The sequence below is a fragment of the Perissodus microlepis genome, chromosome 14 (assembly GCF_051167445.1).
Source record: "Perissodus microlepis isolate ML-2025 ecotype Zambia chromosome 14, ASM5116744v1, whole genome shotgun sequence".
In the NCBI taxonomy this organism is placed as follows: domain Eukaryota; kingdom Metazoa; phylum Chordata; class Actinopteri; order Cichliformes; family Cichlidae; genus Perissodus; species Perissodus microlepis.
This window is the reverse complement of record NC_140474.1, coordinates 11,193,946-11,217,205: the sequence shown is the minus strand read 5'-3', so window position 1 is coordinate 11,217,205 and position 23,260 is coordinate 11,193,946. Positions and strand designations below refer to the sequence as shown.

General features: G+C 39.3%; 3 protein-coding genes across 3 annotated transcripts; all 3 read right to left on the bottom strand.

The window, feature by feature from the left end:
* Positions 1–1,069: 1,069 nt before the first annotated feature.
* On the bottom strand, positions 1,070–5,970 carry LOC146373491 (dehydrogenase/reductase SDR family member 11-like). The gene is made up of 7 exons (XM_084950468.1): positions 5,644–5,970; positions 3,637–3,846; positions 3,310–3,404; positions 2,494–2,623; positions 2,284–2,376; positions 2,136–2,201; positions 1,070–2,020 (listed from the first exon to the last, which is right to left on the bottom strand). The coding sequence occupies exons 1-7, from the start codon at positions 5,773–5,775 to the stop codon at positions 1,979–1,981; spliced, it is 768 nt and encodes a 255-aa protein (XP_084806594.1). The 5' UTR covers positions 5,776–5,970; the 3' UTR covers positions 1,070–1,978.
* Positions 5,971–7,483: 1,513 nt separating this feature from the next.
* On the bottom strand, positions 7,484–12,358 carry LOC146373490 (dehydrogenase/reductase SDR family member 11-like). Its single transcript, XM_084950466.1, has 7 exons — positions 12,048–12,358; positions 11,271–11,480; positions 10,945–11,039; positions 8,456–8,585; positions 8,221–8,313; positions 8,069–8,134; positions 7,484–7,954 (listed from the first exon to the last, which is right to left on the bottom strand). The coding sequence occupies exons 1-7, from the start codon at positions 12,177–12,179 to the stop codon at positions 7,913–7,915; spliced, it is 768 nt and encodes a 255-aa protein (XP_084806592.1). The 5' UTR covers positions 12,180–12,358; the 3' UTR covers positions 7,484–7,912.
* Positions 12,359–15,550: 3,192 nt separating this feature from the next.
* On the bottom strand, positions 15,551–21,281 carry LOC146373489 (dehydrogenase/reductase SDR family member 11-like). The gene is made up of 7 exons (XM_084951656.1): positions 21,150–21,281; positions 19,943–20,152; positions 19,622–19,644; positions 18,076–18,205; positions 17,899–17,991; positions 17,750–17,815; positions 15,551–16,893 (listed from the first exon to the last, which is right to left on the bottom strand). The coding sequence occupies exons 1-7, from the start codon at positions 21,279–21,281 to the stop codon at positions 16,864–16,866; spliced, it is 684 nt and encodes a 227-aa protein (XP_084807782.1). The 3' UTR covers positions 15,551–16,863.
* Positions 21,282–23,260: the final 1,979 nt, after the last annotated feature.

Genomic DNA, 23,260 nt, shown 5'->3' with positions numbered 1-23,260 from the left:
CTAGAGAAAAATCATCCAGGAGGGATCAGAAGTGAGCAATGGCCTCTGGTAAAACTGTTTGCAAAACCATTTCATTTACAGGGGTTGTCTTGTTGTTGCCATCTCTTCAGGGCACCATTGTTACTGTCATGTGCACAAAAGCGGATTAAATGGATTCACAACAGATTATGCTTCCTAGATGGGGTCAGTGATATGTTAAAGAAATCGCTCATTAAGGTCTAGTAGCTCACAAATGTCAGCAGAGTGTGACAGAGTGTTTTATAAAAACAAATATAAAATCTAATTAATATTTAAACCACGCTGTAAAAAAGAATTACGTAGAAAAACAGAAAATGTCCTGGTAATTTTCTGTTTTGACTTTGCTGCACTCAAATGAAGTCCAGAGTCACCAGATCTCAATCCAACGGGAATGTGGGAACTTAAAAGATTCACATTACGGATGTGCATCTAAAAAATCTGCAGCAACTGTCTGACCAAAATCTTGGTAGGAGTGTTTCCAGCACCTTGTTGACTCTCTGCCATTTTAGCCGATCTGAAGGCAAAAGGGGTCCAACTTTGTAATAGCAAGCTGTATCTAATAAAGTGGGTGGTGACTGTTTTTCAGGCAACACTTTAACAAAATTAATATTTTATTACAGCAGTTAATTATGTTGATCGTTTTCATGAACGAGTGTTGATGGCTTTATCTTCTCTCGTTTCATAAAGGATGACCCAATGTATCACATGCCAAAGGAGGTAATGAAGAACGCCCCTTTGAATTCAAACAGCTCTTACTGTGGCCGCCACACAGATATTTCTGTGTCACTTCACTCAGTTTGTGTATGTTCTGGGAAATTCAATATGTTTAAATAACATAACATAACATTAACATTCTCAGGACTTTTTACATTTACTTTCACATCTATTAGTAGTATGTTATTCATTAACGGTATCCAAATATTTCAGCTATTTTTCAGCCCTTTCTGTGCCATACAATGTATAAATTTAATTTCCTTTAAATAATACATAATAATTATGTAGATACATAATTTTCTAATAAAAAAAATAACAGAGTGCAACAAAGTTTCCTTGAACACCATTTTATTTACTAAATTAGTGAAATTATTCAGCACAAACATCATAAAGTTATTTTAGGACCAGATCATAAACTGTCCCCTGTGTTTCAGTCATTACTCACATTACCTGTGAGATGCTACTCTGTAAGATTCCCTGAAGTACACTATCATATAATTACCAAGAACAACATGACCTTAAGCTATAGCCCCACACACTGACACAAATCCCTAACTTACGTGGATACGCATTTCTTTTAGCGTTTAATTCTAAACGCTGAAAACCAGCTCTAACACTGTTTAAAAAAAGACTGCCACTGTGATTGCACTGTAGAAACAGGTAGAGTGGGTAGAAATGGAACCTCCAACCTCATCACTGCATTTGTTAGATGTTTAAGATCAGGCTCTGGCTGCTGGGCTGGGGTTAGCATACACTCAGCTTTAATATCTCTCTGGGCTTTTAACTAGCCTTGTGTTTGCATGCTGTGTGTGCAGATATTTGCAAAGAGCTAATGTTGAGTTAGCTGTATAATGCAGTTGCTTCCATCATGGATGCAGTTTGTGCTTTTACCATTGTGCTCTTGTCAATTCATGCAGTACAAGAAATACAAGTAATGTCCTTATTTTTACTCCTCAGAAGTTGATTCCCATTTTACAATTTTCCTGCTGCTTACACACAAACTAAAATCAGCTGGTTATAGAGCAACAGCAAGACATGATTAACAGTTTTTTCTTTCTATTTGGCCATCCTCCAGATGATTGGAAGAACCTTTAAAAGGCCAGTAGTGCTATAATTGTTACAACTGCGTTGTATTACTGAAAAATGTAATCTGATTACAGCAGCATGTTACACCCAATGCTGGTCGTCAGTTTCATAAAGGAGAAGAATTGGTCTTATTAATTCAGGAGTGTCTCGTGGTGCAACTCTAAGACTTCTGCTCTGTTGCTAGCATCTGAACCTCTCCAATCTGAAAGAAAAGTTATGTTAATGTTACCTTATTATAACGCCACATAATACAGGAAAACAAAAAAGTTCAATATGTCACAATTAAAAGAAAATGAAAACAACAGTAAATCACAAACCAGAACATGAGGAGGGGCACCGAGCACGTATATAACAGCGTTGACAACATCTTTTGCTTCCAAAGGCTGCAAGAGAAATGAAAATATTATTTTTTTAATCCGAGTAATCATCTAAATAGTACATGAACTGCCGAAATAATAATCTTACCTTATATGCAGAGAAAACTCTGGCTTTTATAGCTGGATTGTTGCTATAGAGCCGCAAAGGAAATTCAGTCTTCACTAAGCTGGGAGAAATGCTCTGCAAAAGAGTAGATACTGAAAAGAACTTCAGGAAGCATTGTGCATGTGTGTCATAGAAGCTTATATTGGTGGTAAAGGCAGCCTTGGAGCTGGTTACAATGTTTTAAAGCCTTACTGTGGCTCGGATATGGGTGTTTTCTGCACGGAGCTCCTGCCTTAGGCCCTCAGTCAGAGCGGTTACAGCAAACTTGGTGGCGGTGTAGAAATGTAGATCAGCATGGGGAATCACATGATGTCCACATACACTAAAACAGCAGGCAATTTGTTAGCTTTTACACAGATGGGCATTAAACAACATGTATTGATCTTTAAGCTATTCCTTTAAAGCCATGTCTGATTGATTCAAGAAAATCTGTGGCCCACCACAGAGCTGTATCAGGTCTGTAACAATCATTTTGTTTCGATGATTTGATAATGATAATTCCTGAGCTGTGCACCTTTTCCAGCGCAGACATTTTTTCTGTGTGTTCCATGTGAGCCAAGAGGTTTTTGGATTCTCTTGGCTGTTTACTGTTCTGTTGTTGGTCCTTCAGGGTTTCATTTTCTAGCCATAATTCCTGTTTGGTTTTCTGTGATTTAATGTCAGCTTAGATTGTGCTTTCTTTCATATTTCTCAGGTATAGTTATCATTTAATAAATCTACAGATGAACTGAATCACTTTTTTCTGATTTAGCTCAGCTGTTATCCCTGACACTTTTTCTTATGGACTGTGTGCTGGCTAAGAATAAATGAGGTATCTTTGGTTCCTGTCCTCTGCCTCTCTGCATCCTGCATTTGGATGCATCTCTTCAAGATTCTAAAACCGTAACAGTAGGTTTTTCTATCATTGTTAATGTAGCAGGAATGTTGTATTATATCTATGTGTAGATGAAACCAACAGTGTATGCGACATGCGGGCTCGTCATTGTACATCAGCAAATAAAACTGCACCTGTTTATGTTTATGATGTGCCCATCGTCAACATGTCTCTCTTTCATTGACTGATATGCTTCACGCGCGCAGATACTCAATCCAAAAACGTTCACCTGCAAGAGACCGAGAAGAAGAAAAAAACTTTACATTTAATCATTTCTTCTTGTGCACAAGTGTAAATGAACCCCACAGTGTTAATTCTTACTCAGGTGCAACATTAAAAGCACTGATAGGTTACATTTATTATTTTAATTTATTGTTCTGCTGGGACACCCTTGATGTTACTTTGAAAGAAATCACAAACATCGCTGCAGACCAATCCAGGAGATAACACTGAGCTCTTACATCCATCATGTTCTTCCAGCCGCTGGTTTTGCCACTTAGCAGCGGCTCTGGGTGAGCCAAGCCGGCGTTGTTGATGCACACGTCCACGCCTCTGTGCTGCTCTTTGATCGCTGCAAACATGGACAGAATCTCCTCTTCGTTGGTCAAATCACACTTGAAAGGCACCAGAACACCAGAGTGGCCGGCGCTCTGACACTCTGCTGCCAGTTTCTGAAACCAAGCAGGAAACAAAAACAGACTTCAGAATCCCATCTGTGTTTAATGTATGTAAAAATGGTTCACAATTTAGATTTATATAAACTTAGTGTAAATAAGTAGATTTAAGTTTTCACTTTGCATATCACCTGTAAACAGTAAGTTTACAGATTGAAGTCAACTGAAGAATCATTACCCAAAGTCTTAAAGGGAAAAAAAACCTGCACAAATGCTGTTTTAACATAAAGCTGCCGTCATATTCTGTCTGAAAAGATGACAGACTTCAGGATTCCCTTTGTGTGTTTGCTCTGTGTTTCAATCTACCATTTAAACATTTACAGTGAGGAACATAAGTATTTGAACACCCTGCGATTTTGCAAGTTCTCCCACTTAGAAATCATGGAGTGGTCTGATATTCACATTGTAGGTGCATTCCCTCCGTGAGATATAGCATTTAAAACACAATTCAGGAAATCACATTGTATGATTTTCAAAGAAGCAAGAATTCTGGCTCTCAAAGACCTGTTACTATGCCTTTAAAAAGTCCACGTCTACTCCACTTATTAATCTAAATTAGTAGCACCTGTCTGAGCTTTTTAAAGACACCTGTCCACCCTACAGCCAGTCAGACTCCAACTGCCTCCATGGGCAAGACCACAGAGCTGTCAAAAGAAATCAGAGACAAAATTGTGGACCTCCACAAGGCTGGAAAGGGCTACGGGGCAATTGCCAAGCAGCAATTGTTAGAAAATGGAAGAGGCTAAAGACAACTGTCTCCCTTGGACTGGGCCTCCATACAAGATCTCACTTCATGGGGTATCACTGATGATAAGAAAGGTGAGGAATCAGCCCTCAACTACACGGGAGGAGCTGGTTAATGAATCATGCATTGCACGGAAGGTTACCCTGCTCAAGTCATCACATGTCCAGACCCGTCTGAAGTTTGACAGTGACGATCTGGATGATCCAGAGGAGGTGTGGGAGAAAGTCATGTGGTCAGATGAGACCAAAATAGAACTTTTTGGTCTAAACTTCACTTGCAGAGGAAAAAGAAGGATGAGTTGCATCCCAAGAACACCATCCCTACTGTGAAGATTTGGGGGTGGAAACATCATGCTTTAGGGGTGCTTTTCTGCGAAGGGGACAGGATGACTGCATTGTATTAAGGACAGGTGGCTGTAGCTCAGGTGGCAGAGCAGGTCAGCCACTAATCAGAAGGTCGGTGGTTCGATCCCAGGTTGCCTCCTGGCTGCATGCCAAATATCCTTGGGCAAGATACTAACCCCATGTTTGCCTACTGGTGGTGGTCAGAGGGCCCGGTGGCAGCCTCGCTTCTGTCAGTGCGCCCCAGGGCAGCTGTGGCTACAATGTAGCTTGCCATCGCCAGTGTGTGAATGACTGAATGTAGTGTGAAGCGCTTTGAGGTCCTTAGGGACTAGAAAAGCGCTATACAAATGCAGGCCATTTACAGGATGAATGAGGTCATCATTCAGAATTCTTGCTGATTTCCAGGTGTTCAAATACTTACCTGCAGCAGTGCAATACAAATACATTTTTGCTTGAGGCTCTTTGTGAACAGCTCACAAAGAGTATACTATACAGCAGGTACATGATTATGCAGTGATGCCTGCCAAAGACATTTCTGTGGTTTTGAGGTGTGACACAAACTGTGAATTGCACAATCAACACATAGATGTATTTTTCTCATAAACCTAACTCTGCTGAAAAATGATCCTCATAGCATTAGATATCAAACAATACTTCGTGACAGAGTCACTTTACATTAAATTACTCCCCGCAGAAACTGCAAACCTGTATTTTTCCGACGTCCCTGGCGCAGCCCACCACTTTCATTCCGAGCCGTGCCAGCTCTACAGCTATAGCCGCCCCAATCCCGACCGAGGCTCCGGTCACCAGAGCCACTCTGCCCCGCCAGCGCTCCATCACAGCCCGGACACCGGTGTTCGGACACGCACGAAAGAACAAGGAAAGAATCACAAGTATAAAGAGAGCGTGAGTGACGAGTGTTCTGTGATATAAAGCATTTATATAAACATCTCAAACATAACTGACACCGAGGCTGCAGCACATTGGCACAGCAGAACTTCTCCTCCTCCTGAGTGTACCCTGGTGCCACGCTACGCCCCACGCTCTAAAACAGGTTTGTGTGCTGCATTAAAATCAGGTGCAAACATAGGAAAACAGATCAATCAGCTCTGTTGTTGTAATTAAATACTTCAAGGGAATTCAGATTGCCCAAACTGATCAAAAGCAAGTAAAACTCCGACTTAAATTTAAGAGTCACATCTAGTATTAGTATTTATTTCAGTACTGGCTAGACATTCCTTTGCACCATCTAATGTGCTTCTAAACGGACACAGGAAAAGTTGAGTTTATATAACGATAAATAGATGGATAGATTTATGCAAATATTTTTAGGATTGGTTTGTTCACTTATTTGCAGGTATTAGTAATGTGGAATGGACATTATAGAAATATATATGAGCTATTTTACCACTGATTTATGTATTTTTATCTTAAATATATTACTACTTTAAGCAATTCTTTTTGAATACTGAAATATATATTTTCAGATATTTTCATACTTAAGGTTTAATGTTTTACACCATAAAGTTTTTCTAACAAATATCCGTGCAATTAGATAGGGAAGTACAACAAAGTTCCCCCCAAAATAATTACTTGATTATTTCATACCTTAGTAGATAATGTCTATAACAACTTCATAAAACTGTTTAATGACAAGTTAAAGTCATCTTCATAAATGTAGCAAAGTAGAAAAAAAAAATTCAGTCCATTATTTGACAGGGTCACATGGTGTAGTTCTATAAGGGCTGCTCTGTCGCTTGTACCAGCTTTATCGGGAGTGTCCTTGTAGAGTCATGGAGCAAATTCAGTCTCCAATAAACCAGAGAAAATGCACTGCAAAAAAGAGTGGATACTGAGGAAACTCAGAAGAGTTGTGCAGGTGTCTCACAGAAACTGAGATTATGTGATTAATGTATGTGAGAGCGGGAAACTCCAGCAGATCCCGGGAACAATATCAGACCTCTGTTCAGAAGAGCACAGTCCTAGAAGAGCGCACCTTCATACTCCCAGGGTCTGGTAGAGGACCCGAGCTTTAAGGATAAACTACCCGCAGGAGAGAGAGGGGATTAAAAAAAAAAAAAAAGTCTAGTTACAGAGTTTCAAAACACATGACATTTGTTTATGCCATTACTACACATTAACTAAACACACAAGAAGCCAGCAGGAAGCACATTAGGAGCAAAGCGAGCTGGAACACAGTGTGACACAACAGAGCACACAAGCAAACAGAGACTTTAAAAACACACAGGACATGGGAAAACAAAACCGAAGGCAAAGCAGAAAAGACAACTCACAAAGTAAAGCCGAAAGTGACCAACTAGACACAGCACTGTGACAAAAACACACAGCATAGAGAAACATGTGGGAGGCTACAGTCAACTAAAACACAAAGAATCCACCTCTAAGACTACTTATCATTTTAAGTATAAAACAGAATGTACGATGCTGGAATACTGACAGAGACAAAAAAAAAAAAAAAAAAAAAAAAAAAGGAAACTCAGTCAATTAGTAATCAAAACCACAGCTTAAGAATAACGACGAGTCAGTAGGTTCACCATTTTATTTAATTATTTACATGTGTTTGTGATGTGTCACTTATTGATATTACATAAATATATTTTCTATTTATTTTTGCATTTTCTTTTTCTAAAATTTTTACAATTATCTTACATATCTTGCTATACTTCATTAATACTACTAACGCTTAATTTTTCAAGTACATTTATACTTAAGGTTCAGACATGGTTTTTAAACGATAAAGATTTTATTAAAAATCAGACTTCCCTTAATGCAATTTTTAAAAAAAAAAAAAAAGAAAGAAAAAAGAAATGCAACAAATTTCCCCTGAAGATTGTTTTTTATTTTATACATTTGTGAAAAAAAACAACACCATAAAATTGTCATTATCTTTTAAAATGTTGTAAAGAAGTGAAATCTGTCATTGTAAAGTTTGAGAGGGTCTCGTGGTGCAGCTCTAAGACACCTGCTCTGTCCCTCGCATCTGAATGTCCCCAATCTGAAACAAAAGTTACGTGAACGTTGTCTTATTATGAGTCAAAGTTAAAATGTAAAACAGGAAAGTCTTAATAAGACACAATAAAAAGCATAAAAACAAGAGCAAAGCACAAACCTGAACATGAGGAGGGGCACTGAGCACATATACAACAGAACTGGCAACATCTTTTGCTTCCAGAGGCTGTGAGAGAAGTGAAAAGTGACTGAATACTCTTTACTTGAGTAATCATATCAACGATACTTTAATTATAGGAATGATCCCTTTACCTTATATTCTGAGTATAGACCAGCAGCCTTATCGGGATCGTCCTTGAAGAGCCGTGGACCAAATTCAGTCTCCACTACACCAGGAGAAATGCTCTGCAAAAAAAAAAAGAAAAAAAAAAAAGATCATGAGTAAACTCCATGAAGTACTGTTTATGTGTCTCATAGCAACTGTTGCTAGCATTATGAATTATACTAGCACTTTATGAGCTGGTTATGGTATATTTTAAAGCCTTACCGTGGCTCGGATATGAGTTTTTTCTGCACGTAGTTCCTGCCTCAGGCCCTCAGTCAGAGCGGTTACAGCGAACTTGGTGGCGGTGTAGAAATGTGTAGTTGCACTGGGAAGTACACGATGACCGGACATACTGCAACATCAAACAGATTACAAACCTGAGCAGGTGAGCAGAAATAACATTAAAAGTTCTTCTTTTAAAAGGCAAGTCTGACTGAATGATGCAAGAACTTCTGTGGCACACAGAAGCTGAGGTCCAAAGCTGCAAAAACTGTTTTATACTCAAAAAAATTGCTTAAGTCCAAAATCTGGATTTGATAGTTTGATACTGATCTCCAGTCTAGATTTTCCTTCAGCTTTCATATTAGTTTGGGTTCTGGTTGGCCAAAATAATTGGAGATGTCACTTTATTTAGGACAGTTTTATGAACATTTTAAATACTGTCTGACATTTTTTTGATGGTTTATCCTGCAGATGAATAAACACTGACCTCAATGAGGTCTTTAAAATCTGGACTCAGTTATTTTGCAAATTTCAAAATGTTGTAATAACAGGCGTTTTGTCAAAGCAAAGTGATGGCTGTTTCAGTGCAAAAAAGGTCCGATCCCTACAGAAAACAGAAATCGCTTAGGTGTTAGGGCTGTTCGATATAACGATATATATCGGAAGACGATATGAAAAAGTCTATCTTTTCATATTACGCTATCATTTGTTTCATGGTGTCACAAAATACACTGTTTACGACCATATTTTTTCATCGTTTTGATGGTCACTGTAGTGGCTATATTAATTTCTTAAAAATCTCTCTTTCTCTTATATTTAAAATAACCATACTACGGACGGACAAGCGACTGTTTTTACACGTTGTCATTAGCAACTACGACGGTAAACCCAGTGTGTGGCTCCGTCATCCGCTTGTTTATTTTCCACATAAACCTTTTACAATAAAGCTCAAGATCCTGTTGAGATTTTTCAAAATAAACTGAAATGATGACAAACAGAAAGACCACTCAAAACAAATTGAGGACCTTATTTCTAAACGAGGGGCTACCTCTGTAGCATGGATATGGTTTGGTTATGAAAAGTCTGACATGGACCAGAAAACTGTGCTCTGCAAATTATGCAGGAAACCGATCTCCACCTCAGACTCAAACACGGCAAACCTCTTTAACCACCAACACAAGAGTCACGCAAAAGATTATGGAGAGAGTTTATGGATGAGAAGCAAAAAAGAGCAGTCAGGTGCTTAAAATAAACCTTAGACTCAAACGTTAAAAAACAGGCTTTTCCCAGCAACACGCCATGTAATAAATTCATCTGAGTCAAGGTTTCTGGATAACTGGAGAAGATTCCTCATTGAAAAGGGTGCCAGAGGGGTTTTCTATGAAGCCAGATTAATGGCTTAGCGAACTGAGGCTTGAGCATAAAGGCACAATTTTCTCTCTAACTTGGCCAAATAAGCACAGTAAGAGCAGGTTGTGTTCTGAGTTTTCATCTAAAATTGACTGGTAGCACCATGCTTTAGCTGATTTCGTTCTTTTCTTTTTTTTTTAAACTCATAGCATGTTTTTAAGTGAAATACAGATTCTCTGCTGGGGGAAAATGTTTTATATGTCCAAGTTTTTAAGCTGAACTTTATGAAAACCACTGAAGGAAGCATTGCATTGTCGAGGGAATGTACATGTATTAGTTTGGTGATTTGTTTTTAACTTTGATTCTGCTGGAAGTGCAGAAGAACACACACCAAGAGTCTTTGTTCAAGCAATCAAGTTAGTTTCCCTTTGATATATTGACAACATAAAGAAATTTCCATGTCTCCTGTGTTAGCCTGTGGGACAATAGGCCGCACCAAGAGGGAACTCAATGATAAAATAATTTAATTAAACTTAAATTTGTTTATTTTACCGCTCTTTGAGCAAAATCCCAAGATTTGCAGCATTAACCTTTTGTCTTATTTGCAATTGTTGAATTTCGCTGCTATAGGTTTTATATTTTTTCTTTAATGATTTTTAATCAGTATTTTAACATTATTGTCAACAAAACGCCTGTTTTTAGTGTGCTCAGCGCATGAAGCAGAAAGTCCCACTCAACAGAGAAAGTTGACAACCACCATTGTGACAACCGTTACTACCATAATGGGGCTTTAGGTTTTGCTGAGCCAGCTAATCTAAAGAAAGCCTGGCTGTGTTGAACTTCATCCGTAATACACCCCTCAGCACAACTGCACCGACAGGCAGCATTGTGTAAACTTACCTGCTTGAATGTGACGAAGTTCATTAAAATGTAAAAGTCCTGCCCTCCTTTCACTTGTAGCTTTCTTTCGAAGTTAGAAAATGTCGGCCATTTAAAAATAAAAAATTGTGCAGTGTTGAAAAATTAATATCATATTCACAATCTGAATAGAGAACATGCCAACATGAAAACATATGCGTGTTCTTATTAATTCAGCAGTTTTTCACTTCACAAGCTTGCACAAGCAAATAAAAATGCACCTGTTTATGTTTATGATGTGCCCATCATCCACGTTTCTCTCTTTCATTGACTGATATGCCTCACGCGTGCAAATACTCAACCCCAGGATGTTCACCTGCAAGAAAACAAACAGAGAAATCTTGCACAACAACAAGGGGTACCAAAGGTTTTTAAGCAACTTTGAATTCTGTTTAAAACTGTTTGAAAGTGTTAATGTTTAAACAATACCACAGCAGTAAAATCACTGATGGGTGACCTTTGTCACATTTGTTATTTCAGTTCAATGTTTTACTTGAAAACCACTCGTGAATGTCACATCACTGTAAACCAAGATCTGAGCTCTTACATCCATCATGTTCTTCCAGCCGCTTGTTTTGCCACTTAGCAGCGGCTCTGGGTGAGCCAAGCCAGCGTTGTTGATGCACACGTCCACACCTTTGTGCTGCTCTTTGATCGCTGCAAACATGGCCAGAATCTCCTCCTCTTTGCTCAAGTCACACTTGAAAGGCACCAAAACGCCAGGGTAACCAGCGCTCTGACACTCTGCTGCCAGTTTCTGAAACCGAACAGGAAACAATAACACACTTCAGAATCCCATCTGTGTTTAATGTATGTAAAAATCGATCAAATGTTAGATCTATATAAATTTAGTCCAAATAGATAGATTTGAGTTTCACTTTGCATATCACCACAAAGAGCAGTGCATACCATCTATAAACAGTAAGCTTACGGATCTGTGTTCACATGTTATACCAACTTGAATCTCCGCCATCTGAATAATCATTGGCCAAAGTCTTAAGGTAAAGAAATCTGCGCAAATGCCGTTTTAACATAAAACCGTCGTCATATTCTGTCTTTCTCATATAATATCACTTTCTGTTGAAAGTAGCATGAGTGACAGTTAGTTGGAATTAACGTTTTGTGCGCAAGCTGTTTAACAGACGACTAAAGTGTTGTAGAGCAGAAAAGCGCTATACAAGAACGAGCACAGTTAGCGTTTACCAAATAAGTGACACGGCTGCAAATTTTCTGCATAAAGCCAACAATAAACAGCAACATTTAGTGTGTGGTTTACATTAAATTACTCTTTGCAGAAAGTTTGAGTTTCTATATCAGAGCAAACCTGAATCTTTCCGACGTCCCTGGCACAGCCCACCACTTTCATTCCGAGCCGGACTAACTCTACGGCTATAGCCGCCCCAATCCCGACCGAGGCTCCGGTCACCAGAGCCACTCTGCCCCGCCAGCGCTCCATGACAGCCCGGTAACTGCAACACACACGAAAACACCATAAGTATGAAGAAAGGGACGTTGAGCCTGCAGCACAGTGAGTCCTGGAAATGTCAAGCACATGCGAACCGCAAACGTCGCACACTCAGTACGTCATACTAGTGATGTGACGTTCTGTATCGAGGCTTCGAAGCTTGTGTCGAGTAATGGAGGGGGCGTTTCCGCGATGCGCGTATCAAGGCTTGCTTCATTTATGGGAGGAGCTGAAAATGATGACGTCCGAAGCCTCGCTGCCCGGCTGTACCACGTGACTGGTTCATGAAGTGGTTCGAACTTTGCCGCGAGATATGACAGCGATACAAACCCCTCAGACTTCAATCAAAATGTGGGTGTTTGATGGAGAGTTGCGGTTAGTGAGAGTTTGGAGACAGTTGGGAGGCAGTTTGGAGGTTTATGAGAGTGAGGAGAGAAAGTCAGGAGAGAATGGAGCCAGCTAAGAAGAGGAGGATGTCCTCCCCTGTGTGGGAACATTTTGATTTTATTCCTCCCAACAAGTTATGTAAATTTCTACAGAAGATGTATTTTCATAATACTGATGGTGCAATACAATTTATGTTAAGCTGTCTGTACTTTTGTACAAGGTGAAGTGTTTGCTATGTGCCAGGGAGCTGGGATATAACAACAACACCTCATCCATGCTTAGGCACTACAGAGCTTTGCATGAGAATAAGGGGAACACCGATTGTGGAGCAAGACCAGGTGAGCCATCAAATGCCATGATAATAATAGCATGCCGTAATGTTACTAAATGATATAACAATATTATACAATGCAATAAGTTACGTGTGTGATATTTATATTTGTGCTTTGTCTTTGCCTTTCCTCAGGAGAACAATCTCAAATAGATGAAGACCTGGTTAGCATGGTGATTGAGGACTCCCAGCCATTTAGCATTGTGGAGGACAAAGGATTTATAAGATTTGTTAAATCATTAAATCCTAGCTATGTTCTCCCCACTAAAAAGGTCATAAAAGCAGTGAAAATTTAGTTTTTACTGAATAAAATATGGGCAGGACTGACGCCTCAGTGTGTAGCTGTCCATACCTCAACGTTACAAAAGCACAACCACTGTCCACACCCCAACCACACCTCACCTCACAGTAAATGATCATTTCCATTTTAAGCATTTCCAAATAATCATTTTCCATACTGCCAGTATAAATATACACAGTATACTGCATCACTACAATATACATGTTTTACACACTCCTTTTGTTGTTGACATTTACAGGTTGTGTGCAAAAGGCCACACTCTTCAAATTCATGCCAACTAATATTTTTATGTCCAGTAGGTGTCCTACTAGAGCAAATGAAGCTTCAAGAAGCTTTGCGCTGGGGTGAACCAATTGGATGAAAAGCTTCAGTGCTTCATGAAGCTTCATCTGCCCATCACTACGTCATACGTCTCGGCGTATGCGGCGTTCACGTAAATCAGTTGCAAACCATAGAAAGCAGTAGCATCAGTTCTGTCACTGCGATTACATACTTCAACCGATCATAGCCTTACTCACATTTAATTGACAGTATCGCATATCTTTCACTTTACTGAAGTTAAAACATATCAACCATTAATAGAACAGACAGACCTGTCACAAATGTAACTCCCACTGCGTATTTGCTCCGTAAAATCAAAGATACGACGTAGAAGCCATGACTCAAAGTCTGTGCAACAGCAAACAAAGAGCATGGCTTAAGAGGGAATGTATTCATACAGTTTTAAGTCTCCGTGACCACGAGCATTACAGTTTATTTGGATAACTTCTTCACAATAATAACAACTGTCTCGCCACTGCTCCATCAGGTCACCTCATCTGCCAGTAAGAGGCGCTAAAAAGGCCGGCTGTCACACTGTGCTTGATTTAAGGTTACACAATATTTCTTAAGGGGGCGGAACTAGGGGTGGGTTTTAATAATAGATTCATCGATTAAAATCGATTCTGGCTTGGATAACGTGATATCGATTCATTAAAATCCTGAATCGATTTTTTTATATAAATGTATTTTGCCCCAAATTCCAGAATCTCAGGTGAAACGTCACAAAATTTTGACAACCACCAAACATTTAAAACAGTAAATGAGAGCAGGTACACGGCTTCTGCACAAAGACGTGACCCGCCAACGGATCAGAATCAGTGAGATGTCGCCTTTCTTACCCGATGGCACGGACACGGTCGGGGCTGAAAGCCGACAGCTGCTGATTCTGATGTTTGGGCGGGTCCGCGCTTTGTGTTTACGCCCTTTTTGCGCTGATTCTAAAGCTGTTAGTTTTATCTCTCTCCAAACAATATTGACCGAACCAGCAGCAAAAGAAGATCCGAACTAAAGTTCACATAAACATCGTCATGAATTCCCTCTTACTTTTACTGTTTTGCTTCCACCACAATAAAATCACACTTCATGCACAGCTCTCTCTCTCTCTCTGTACTTCAAGAACAGTTTCCCGTCTATCCCCGAAATCTGTTTTCTGCATTATTCGCTTGCTTGTTATGCACAAGACTACAGTTATTTACAGCGCTGTCGGCCTATGTTTTTTTTTTTTCCTTTTACTTACTTCCGAAAAGAAAACCTAATTTCTGCCGTTCAATAGGCTTCTGAACAAATTTAAACTTTTTAAAATTATACAAAATGCAAAACGCTCAGCCGTGTGTCTAATAAAACCGCTGTAACTTCAGAGGTAATGTTCATAAGTTGATTAATGATTTTCTTTCGTTTTTGATGTACTGCAGAATATTTTTATAAAATCCCAGGCCAGGAAATCACCTTCATGTTTTTCTGTGCTTTATCTTCAGCTACTTTGACACAAAGGCATCTGCTGTGATGCTTACACCTTTGATAAAGTCTTGCAAGTGTCAGCTTCCTTTTTATAGATACAAAAATATGTAAATGTACTGATCTGAATTATAATATTTCTGACTGTCTGAGGCAACATTTCCCAGATTCAAATCGAATCGAATTGAATCGAATCGTGGATCGAATCGATTCAGGACCTTGTGAATCGGAATGAATCGATTCTAGAAATCAGTGACGATACCCAGCCCTAGGCAGAACCACCTAAACTTACCTTATTGTGCAGTAAAGTCCAACATTACGTTGTTAAAATTATTATTTTTGTGTATTTACTCAGTGTGAAATTAACACAAACTATGTGGGCATTTTCTTTTTTAACATTTGGCTGGTCAGCCCGGGCTCTCCTGTGGGCTAACAAACATCAGCAAGTTCACCCTCTGAAGATCACAGAAGTTTTTCTGAAAGCTAAGTTATTTCAGGCTGAACTAAAGTGAATATGTATAATAACAACTCCGAGGAGAGCAACATATTTTCCTATAAATTATTTTAATATATGTTAGTGAAAAATGTAAGTAAAAACATTGTAGACAAAGTTATTTCAAGACTAGCTAAAGTCACCACGTTTCTAAATCTAGCAAACGACTAAAACATGTCAGCTGTTTATTTCAGGAGGTCACAGTGCAACTTCAAAGAGACCAAAAAAAAAACTAACACTGATGGTAAAATCCTCTTTTCTCAACACTTGAATACAAATATGGTGAAAACTACTCACAGCACATTTCATAAAGACCTCAAGCATAGTGCTCGAGATGTGATAATTAAGGCTTGTTTTGAAGCCACAGGACCTCAGCACTTTGCAGTCACGAACTCCTCTGTATACTTAAGTATCCTACAGTGAAATGTGAGACAATCTGTCAACAACACAATGTTACAAAAAGAAAATCAAAATGCTGCAATGACCTGAAGTAAAGACCTTAACCTGATTGAAATGCTGAGTGATGTGCAAAAAGCAATGCCCACAGATCTCAATGGACTGAAGTGACATCATCAAGAAGAGTGGGTCAAAATTCCTTTACAAAATGTGACAGATAAAATCATAGAGAAAATTAATTACTTCAAGTTATTGCTGCTAAACATGCTTCAACAAGCTACTGAATAATAGTTTTACTTTATTTTTCAAGTATTAATTGTGCATTTCGGCATACTTTTCGTTAAATAAAAAATGACACTGCAAAATCTGAGATGTGTTGCTCGCTGCATCCATCCATCTTCTTCAGGAGCTGGGTTGTGTTAGCAGTAGTCTAAGCAGTCTCTATGCCCGAACCACCTCAACTGGCTTCTTTCGACCAAGTGGTAACAGTAAACTGATCCACGGCTCATCAGATGGATCAGGCAATTTCTTATTATGTTCTGATATGCAAAACATTACAACTGAAGGAAGGCATAATTTCTTTTTCACATGAATGCAGGCGTGCTTGATCCAACAGCATGAGGACACTTCATCCCTTATTCCACAAAATGTAGACCAGCAAGATCAGGGATAAAGACCGACTCTGAGGAATGTTGTGCTTGGCAAATGGCCACACCCTGCACCAAAGCCCTGCTTATGCACTTCATGAAAACTGTGAGAGCTGAGCTGCTTTTGCACTCATCTTCCAAAATCACAGGGGATTATTAATAGAGTAGAATAAGTTGGACTAAAAAGAAACTAAATTAAATGGTTAAATAAGCTATCATTAATCACTGCCATTGACTTCTACAAGCATTAAATGCAAAATAAAACTTTCTTCTTCTTTCAGCTACCCTAATGTGAAGGCTGGACTGGGCCCCTGCTCTGGGGTTACCAGGAAAACAAACACCTGCTACACACCCTCAAAGTGAATGTCTCCAATCTGAAAGAAAAGTTATGTAAATGTTATTATATTGTGAGTAAACTGCTGATATTTAAAATGTGAAAAGAGCAAAGTTTTAATAAAAATTCTAAGGAGCTTGGAAAGAAAGACTTAGAGACATATCACCTCTCATCCAAGAAGATTCTTAAGTTTTAACAAGAAATGGTGGAGAGTCCAAGATTTTACTACCAGGGGGGGCTGTCCTTTAAGAGGGCTGTTGACCCACTATTCATCATGTGCCTCATCACGTGAGCCAGGGTGTGAAAAAGGGTATGGGCAGAGGTTTCGGGTGAACCTCACAACATGTGAGTGGACTTTAAGGCATCTGGGAGGGGATCTCAAAACTGGAGACAGGTCTTGTTCTGGCAAGAAGACTCAGCTGTACATCTGCATCTAAAGAATAAAGGTCACTCTTTCGAAGATGCCAATGTTCACATTTTTGACAGAGAAGACAGATGCGTTGAAAGAGGAGTGATCTATGTGAACGACCATCCTTGAACAGAGGGGGGGCGGGGGGCGGGGGGGTCTTAGGACACCAACTGTCTGCCACCTATAATCTAGTTTTGAGATCCCCTCCCAGACGCCTTAACGCCTGTTTATGTCTTGTGTTTGTTGGTCTCAATAAGTAGGGCAAGGTCTCATAATGGTTTCACCCAAAACCTCTGCTGATGACTCACAGCCTTTTTCACGCCTTAGCTCATGCAATGATGCACATGATCAATAGTGGATCTTCAAGAAACTTAAAGAAGTCTCGTCACTTTCCTTTCTAAGCTCCTTAAATTACCATGACCTGGATGACTGAGAATCTGCAGTGCCTTTAAATGAAAGAGCATGAAAATGAGAGTAAAGCACAAACCTGAACATGAGGAGGGGCACTGAGCACATATGTGACAGCACTGGGCACGTCTATTGCCTTCATAGGCTGTAAGAGAAGTGAAAAGTTATTAAATACTTTCTATCTGAGTAATCCTGTCAACAGTACTTGAAGTGTAAGAGTATTTTTACCTTGACTGCAGCATATATACCAGCTGCTTTTTCGGGACTGTCATGGTAGACCCGTGACATAAATTCTGTCTTGACCACACCGGGAGAAATGCACTGCAACGAAGAGTGGATAAAGAGGGAACTTCAGGAAGTATCCTCAGGAAAAGCCTTTGGAGCTGATTAGAGTGAAAGCCTTACTGTAGCTCGGATATGGGTGTTTTCTGCACGCAGCTCCTGCCTCAGGCCCTCAGTCAGTGCGGTCACAGCGTACTTGGTGGCAGAGTAGAAATGTGCATCAGCCAACGAAAAGACTTGATGTCCACACAAGCTGCGACAGAAAAAGATTTCTAAGCTGTTAATCAGGACAGCATTTACCAACCGATTTTGGTCTAATTTCAGCCCTTAGTACTAAAAAAAGGAAAAAAGAAAGCCCACACATAGATGTGAAAAAGAAAATACAATCTTTTTCAGTTTTAAGCCTTTAAATATTAGGACTTAGTACAACAATGACTTGGTCTTTAACATAATTTTAAATTAGGTAAATACAGCCTCAGATGAACAACAACTGTTTGTCTTTGCCTCTTTTCAAAGTTAATTGAAAATGTTTTGGTTCTGAATTTCTGGTTGACCAATGTTACGGATTCAAATATTGGGGATGGATACAAGAGGAAAAACCACAATAACAACACTGGTCCGGCCAGGTTGAGTCAAACGATGATTTTAATGATCACACGCGTGGGAGATGGACACCGTACACAGACAGCATCAGATCTCAAAATGGTGGAGCCTTGATCAAACTCTTATAGCCTCTAGTGGCCCCCACCTAATCATAAAAGCCTAAACATTCACATTCTTTCTCTCACACAGTGCCTAAGCTACGACCTTGGCTCCCTGTTTATCTGCTCCTGCTGAGATGGGGCAGAAAACTCCAGTATGTTCTGTTCTCTTCTAATCAGACAAATAAGGCGATGACTTTCTGCAAACAGTATTTCTTATAACTCAGCAGTATAATGCATCATAAAACAATATCATTCATTCACAATAAACCAGCAGTCTAATGTAATGCAAATCAGTTTAACAAATGCAATAGTTATCACCTTCTTCTAATTCAGGAGAATAATGCAAACTAAAACTACATAATACTTCACCATCTTTAATTAAGGGTCTAACATGGCATAAAATAATATTATAATCTGACACCAATGAAAGCTTTAATACGCAGACTGCCGGTCTTAGATGAGAGACCTGCATGTTGGACAAACTGCTGCTTGCTCTGCTTTTACTGCTCTGAGATCAGTTACCAGGTTTTCTCTTACTATCCACCTTAGTTTTCCAGGAAAATAAATAAATAATGGGCACTGTATTCCACTGGATCTTCCAAGATTTGGTATTGTGCGTGCTGGGTGAATGAAGCAGGGATTCTGGGAAGGTAAAGGCTGTAGTAGTGTCATTTGACAATAAGCCTGTAATTACCTTTCAGAATATTGCAATTCCTTTTTTAATAAGTGGTACCAGATTCCTGCATGGTCTCTGGGCTACGTTTCTTGCCTGATTCAAAAGACCTTGGCAAGACAAAGGTCTAAATCAGGTCAGACCACACGAGGTCTCTTGTTTGGCTTTAATTAAGCAGATTTCTTTGTCACTTTTTTATCTGAACAAAGACCTCATTATTGTTGATACCTCATGTGTCCTTCTACCGTTAGCCAAATGTTTGCTGTCTAAAAAGTTCACTGTGCAGTTTTACCAAAGGAAGCTCATAATCAGAATCTGAATGGTGAGCACAGCTGTATTATAAGATATGGGAAAAGGGATGATTAAACTAGCAGATCTATATGTCAAAAATGGTCCTTCACTAAATGATTCATGTTTATGATGTGTCCATCATCCACATTTCGCTCTTTCATTGACTGATAAGCTTCACGTGCACAGATACTTAGTGCAAGAACATTCACCTGGAAGGAAACAATTTGCATGAATGTTTCTTTGTTACACAGTAAGCCAAAACAATGTTGCAGATTAAACCAAAGTGTTCTTTGTTTTCTTTTTTAAGATAATGAGCTCTTACATCTATCATGTTCTTCCAGCTGCTGGTTTTGCCACTTAGCAGAGGTTCTGAATGAGATAAGCCAGCATTGTTGATGCACACGTCCACGCCTTTGTACTGCTCTTTAATTGCAGAAAACATAGACAGAATCTCCTCCTCGTTGGTCAAATCGCACTTGAAAGGCACCAATACACCAGGGTGGCCAGCACTCTGACACTCTGCTGCCAGTTTCTGAAACCAAAAAAGAAACTCATTTGAAACTCCTGGTGTAGTGTTTGTGCTGCTGTTGACGCCAGTGTAAAATGCTGCAAATGTTGAGTCAGCAGACTGTTGGCAACTTTTAAGCATTATCCACCTCAACACTCTGTAATGTGAAGACAATCTTCATCAGGGTCATTCAAAGCTCTTCTTTGGATGTTGGTACATGGTTAAAATGGTTGGTAAAAATATGTGTTTTGTGATAGACTGCTAGTAACAAAATTATACAAAAGACACAATTTTAAATTGTTTTTTGTTAAGTTTGATGTTATGTGCAATCACACCACTGGCTCATTTAGGTGCTTTTTTAATGCCTGAATGATGCACAGACCTGTGTTGAGTGCCTTAAAAACCAAAATCAAAACAAACAAACAAACAAACAAATCGACTCTGTTGAAAATGGTCACGATTGGAATTGGAGTTTTTAAAAAGAGAGTCCAAAGAAAACCTTTTAAAGACTTTCAGATGGGGGAGAACAACAGTTCCACGTAGGACCACGTAAAAAATTAAAAGAAAGCCTGGCACCATGCAAACAAAAAATAAAGAAATGCGGTTCAAGACTTTTGCACAGTACTGTAAAATATAATCGAATTTTCCATTTAACCAAAGCAACAAACACAAAAAGCTGCCTTTTTTCAGTGTTGGACAAAACTAGCGTCAGCTGCTAATGAACCTGTTACACAAAATGTGATTTTAGTACATTAAAATGGATGGCGCACGTAATTACATGATTACGGTAGTTTCTAAAAAACAAGAAACAAACAAAAACAATTGAAAAACAAACAAACAGCAGACATAGGTTAACCAGTCTAATACAGCTGAAGAGCTTCTGTATATAAGTAATATTAAACATGTACTTTGTAATACGGTCGGTTTAAGTTTAATCGCTTTGTTACAAAGTAACAGTTAGCTACACTTCGTGAAAGACGTTAAATCTCTTCAGCAATGGAGTTTTCACTTCAGGACAAACCTGAATTTTCCCGACGTCCCTGGCACAGCCCACCACTTTCATACCGAGTCGGACTAACTCTACGGCTACAGCCGCTCCAATCCCGACCGAGGCTCCGGTCACTAGAGCCACTCTGCCCCGCCAGCGGTCCATTACAGCCCGGACACGGGTAACCTGCTACACGCACGAAAGCACCACAACTATAAAGAAGATAACTCCGAGTCTGCCGCACAGTCAGTGTTACCAACTCCTCAGTAACGAAAATCGCTATTGGTTGTCCTAAAAGTCGCTAGAAGTCGCTAAATGACGTCATCGCCTAATTTGCATAATTGGTCATGCTAATCTAATTGTAACCTATGTTGTTGGAGAGAGAAATAACATCGTGGAAGAGGCATAAAGTGAGTAAACAACGTCCTAGATGCATTTAGAGTTTATTTAGAACTACAAATTTCTTTTAGCAATTATTGTTTTTTTTAATGTCACAATTCCAACCCTGCTCCTTTATCCGGGCTTGGACCGGCAAAAGTGACCCGAAATAGGCACTCTGGTGGAGTTACTTTGTGTGTGTGTGTGTTTATAAGTAGTTTTAAACCTTGTGATCCACAAAACAGCATAAGAGTAAAAGAGTAAAAGAAGAACTGACTGCGTTACAGCACCCGCTGCTTGTTGAGAGTAAAAGCAATACGCGCTTTCACGTCTTTTTTTAGCGACTTTTTTTTAGGAAAAAAGTCGTTAAGGGGTCTGAAGACTCGCTAAATATAGCGACAAAGTCGCTAAGTTGGCAACACTGCGCACAGTGACCCCGAAGCTCTTAATGTATGTAGCTTGAACGTCCTACGAGCTGAAATACGTCTTACGTGTCTTTGCGGCATTCACGCCCCCTGCATTAGTGATGGGTCGTTCGCGAACGAAATGGCTCTTAGATCCGACTCTTTGAAGTGAACGACGCGAGCCGGCTCCTTATTGGGAGTCGTGAGGGTTTTTTTTTTCTTTCTCTCACCCTCTCTCTCTCTCGCCCTTTTTTCCGCTAAACTCCGCGCGGCCTGTACTTTGCGCTGGGCAGAGGGGGGAGGGGCGTTAGTTACACTCGCAGTAGCACAGGAACAGAGCCAGAGAGAAAAAGAGCAAGGGACAACAACGTCACATTAGAAAGGTATAGTAATCATCCACTATTTTCAGTTGCAGATGATAAAGGATTCAGAAATCACGCAGGCCCATATGACAGAGAATGTGCATCTTCTTTTTGTTTTAATATTTAAATTTATATTTAATTGTGTTGTGGTTTGCAGTGTTTTGTGTTGTTTCACGTTAAATTTGTTTAAAAGGAAAAAGCTGAAAATTTAAATAGTTAAAAGTTTAAAATGTAAATAGTTGTTTTTTGTATTATATGATTTATTTATTACATTTTATGTGGAGTGAATAAATAAAGTATATTTATGGTGGCCCTTAGAGACAAAGCACGTACAAACTCCAAAACACGTACAAACTCCTAAGCATGTACAAACTCTAAAACGCGTAAAAACTCCAAAACGCGTAAAAAGTCAGACGCACTTACAAACCCCGAAGCATGTACAAACTCCAAAACACGTAAAAACTCAGAAGCACGTACAAACTCCAAAACACATAAAAACTCAGAAGCACGTACAAACTCAGAATCACGTACAAAAGACAACAGAAATGCTCCAGGATGCTAGGGCGCAGTGTTGAGCTTTTGTTACCTAGTGGCTACACAAGCCAGGTAGTATCAACAACCGGATTTGGTGTGTGGTAGTAACAGGTAAATGAACTTTTTTTTTTTAATTATTTGAATAAATATGAGTGCTTGTCTATAAATACACAAACAATACACACATGCTTTCAATTGTGTAATTTAAGTGATCTGGGTAGCTCTGTTTTGGAAGTTCAGTTAACGCTAGAAATGTGTTTTGGAGTTTGTACGTGCTTTTTGGGGTTTGTATATGCTTTAGAGTTTGTACGTGCTTTGTCTCTAGGGGCCATATATAAACATATATAAATAAAACCACTTTTTTTACATTAGTAATTCCTTTTCTGCATAATTTTATATTATTGTTAATGATAAATTAATTAAAGCAATAAAACAACCTGAAGAGCCGGTTCGGAGCTGAAAGAGC